The 2,368-nt window shown below is 37.3% G+C and overlaps 1 protein-coding gene across 1 annotated transcript; it reads right to left on the bottom strand.

Moving 5' to 3' along the window:
* Nucleotides 1-1,238: 1,238 nt before the first annotated feature.
* On the bottom strand, nucleotides 1,239-1,854 carry LOC108382946 (uncharacterized; the record flags this gene model as incomplete). The annotated part of the gene is made up of 1 exon (XM_017639315.1): nucleotides 1,239-1,854. A coding segment is annotated over one exon (430 nt), but the record flags the coding sequence as incomplete, so codon positions are not given.
* Nucleotides 1,855-2,368: the final 514 nt, after the last annotated feature.

Genomic DNA, 2,368 nt, shown 5'->3' with positions numbered 1-2,368 from the left:
TACTGGAATTAATGCTTTTAATTCCAGTTGTCGTGAGAGGTAAGAAAAAAATAGAAAGCCAAAATAATCGGCAATAGAACATTCTGTGAGGATATATCACCTACCTCTGCAGGGCAAGGACTGCACAAAGCATTAGCAAGAGTTATTAGGCAAGCGATTAGGACACCAAATTGTTCCTATAAAGAGAGCAAAGATGGCCTTTGCCCTGCTTTTTGCCCGCATTCCGGATGCCGCTCCCGTTAAACAAATTACTGATGTCCTCAAGTACAGACCCCCTCCACCAGACTGGGTGGTGACAAAGAACCAATTCAATCTGCGATTGACTGGATGGGCGTTACCGCAACCCGGAGATACCTCGCCCAACTGCAAACCAAGCATTGCGTCAACCCCGTTGTAAGTGCTCCTCGATAAGCCATCACTGATAACAGGCAGGCAAGCGGACTGTCTTAAACTTTGCAAGAGATGGTTGTGGAAGAGGTAAGGCTCTAACGACTGGAAATATGGAGAGGCTAGAACCCCAGCTCTCACTAGCCCTTTTCCCAGGGATGACATAAATAAGGTAGCAAATTCAAAACAGAGTTCTGCAACAAGGCAATCTGGAGCAACTCCATCATGGAGGGGCATGTAGAGGCTAATTGTGACCATGGGATTCCCGAGTATCTTTCAAGCGGAGGTGTACACTAACAACCAGTGGGCAGAAATTAACTTACTTACGTAGACGTTACTGGAATGAAATAATTCTAATCCTTAGCGACAGTCAGGCAGCGCTCAAGGCACTGCCGTCATTCGAGGTAAAATCATCCTTAGTCCTGCCCTAGCTGAATATAATGACATACAATGTGTCCAAATAGAGAGAGAGAGAGACCACATGCACTCCTTACCTTCAAATGCTCTCCTGTATTTTAATGGGTCATTGGGAATAAAAAATGTACTGTGGTGATTGCATACCTCTTCAATTTATATCTATTTATGTATAAATTATTATTGTTTTTTCATAAATAGTTTCAATAAAAAACGGCCTCAAACTTAATTAAATCTTTGAAAATATTTTATTTAAGTTTTTAAGAATGGAATAAATTTTTGATTTAATTTAAATGTTGTTTACATACATATGTATTTCAGATCTAAACTTAAACATAAATGTCGTTCGTTGTCGTCTTAAAAATTATAACTTATTTACTTACATACATATATGTATAAATGTCATAAATAAAATTAGTGGAATTTAAGTTTCTGCATTTCTCATCTAAAGTATGCAATACTTAATACTTTTGGTGTTGTATTTACTATATAATAATTCGTAAGTGGACGTTTTAGTTGTAAAAATGGCAAATGCAAGCACTTGTGTATATTTTGCTTCCTGAATTTCAAATGTCATGCGCATAATTGACTGGTTTATTTTCATTTAGAAAATTAAGTCATAATCAGACTCGCTCCGAACGTGTGCGACGTGTTTGTACAATGTTCACTACACATACAATAATCCAAAAGAATATAGTCAACCAACTGCATATGAGTGTCATGTAAAGGCATGCTCCAGTATTGATGCGCCCATATTTACGCCGCTCATAGGAAATGGTCTCCACCAAGTAGTCCATGAAATCGAAGATTGCCCCGCAAGACAATCGACCCTTTATAACAGGCACAATATTGCCAGCTCCTTGAATGTCTTTGACCAATGATTCGCTATACTGTTTGCAAGTGATGCGAAAGCCATCCGTATAGATCGATGCATAGATTAAGGTGTAAACGGTCATGACACAAGAGATGACAGCAGCGGGTGTCCAGTAATAGGGCGATATTCCATTATGTGTTAACTCTGATTCGGCAGTCACCACAATCATGTCACCAGATCTGTGAATATTGTAGATAATAATACATATTAGGTTTAGCTAATGGTGTATAAATATGCACATATTTTTTGTGTGTTCTATGAAAGCTTAAAAGACCTGTCGGAGTATGAGTATACATATGAGCTTCCAAACCAAAGACGAAGGCTGCTTTTACATTCTTTTTTCGCAAATAACTCTTGTTTGATACCAAATTTTTAATACATCGATCAGACCACCCTAATACTTTTACTACTAATGCATATCGTCTTCTTAGGCGGAAACTACACAGGATTTTAGCGCGAAATTTCTATACCATAGGAAGCATGATGCATCGAGTCATTGTGCATTATTTGCTTAAAAACTTCTTTTTTTTTTGTATCATGACAGTCTTTTTGTAAATGAGTGATATGTATGTATGTATGTACCCTTGTGGGCAACTTTTTAATTAAGTTAGTGACATTTTGCCCAGATTTAACAATTTTTTGTTTATTTACTAAACGCTTATAATTTTTTTTTTTTATAAAAGTCAAGCTCAT

The sequence above is a fragment of the Rhagoletis zephyria genome, unplaced genomic scaffold (genome assembly GCF_001687245.7).
Source record: "Rhagoletis zephyria isolate East Lansing unplaced genomic scaffold, Rhagoletis_zephyria_1.1 Rzeph_scaffold_29635, whole genome shotgun sequence".
In the NCBI taxonomy this organism is placed as follows: domain Eukaryota; kingdom Metazoa; phylum Arthropoda; class Insecta; order Diptera; family Tephritidae; genus Rhagoletis; species Rhagoletis zephyria.
Note: the sequence above shows the minus strand (reverse complement) of the source record. Positions and strands in the feature narration are given on the sequence as shown.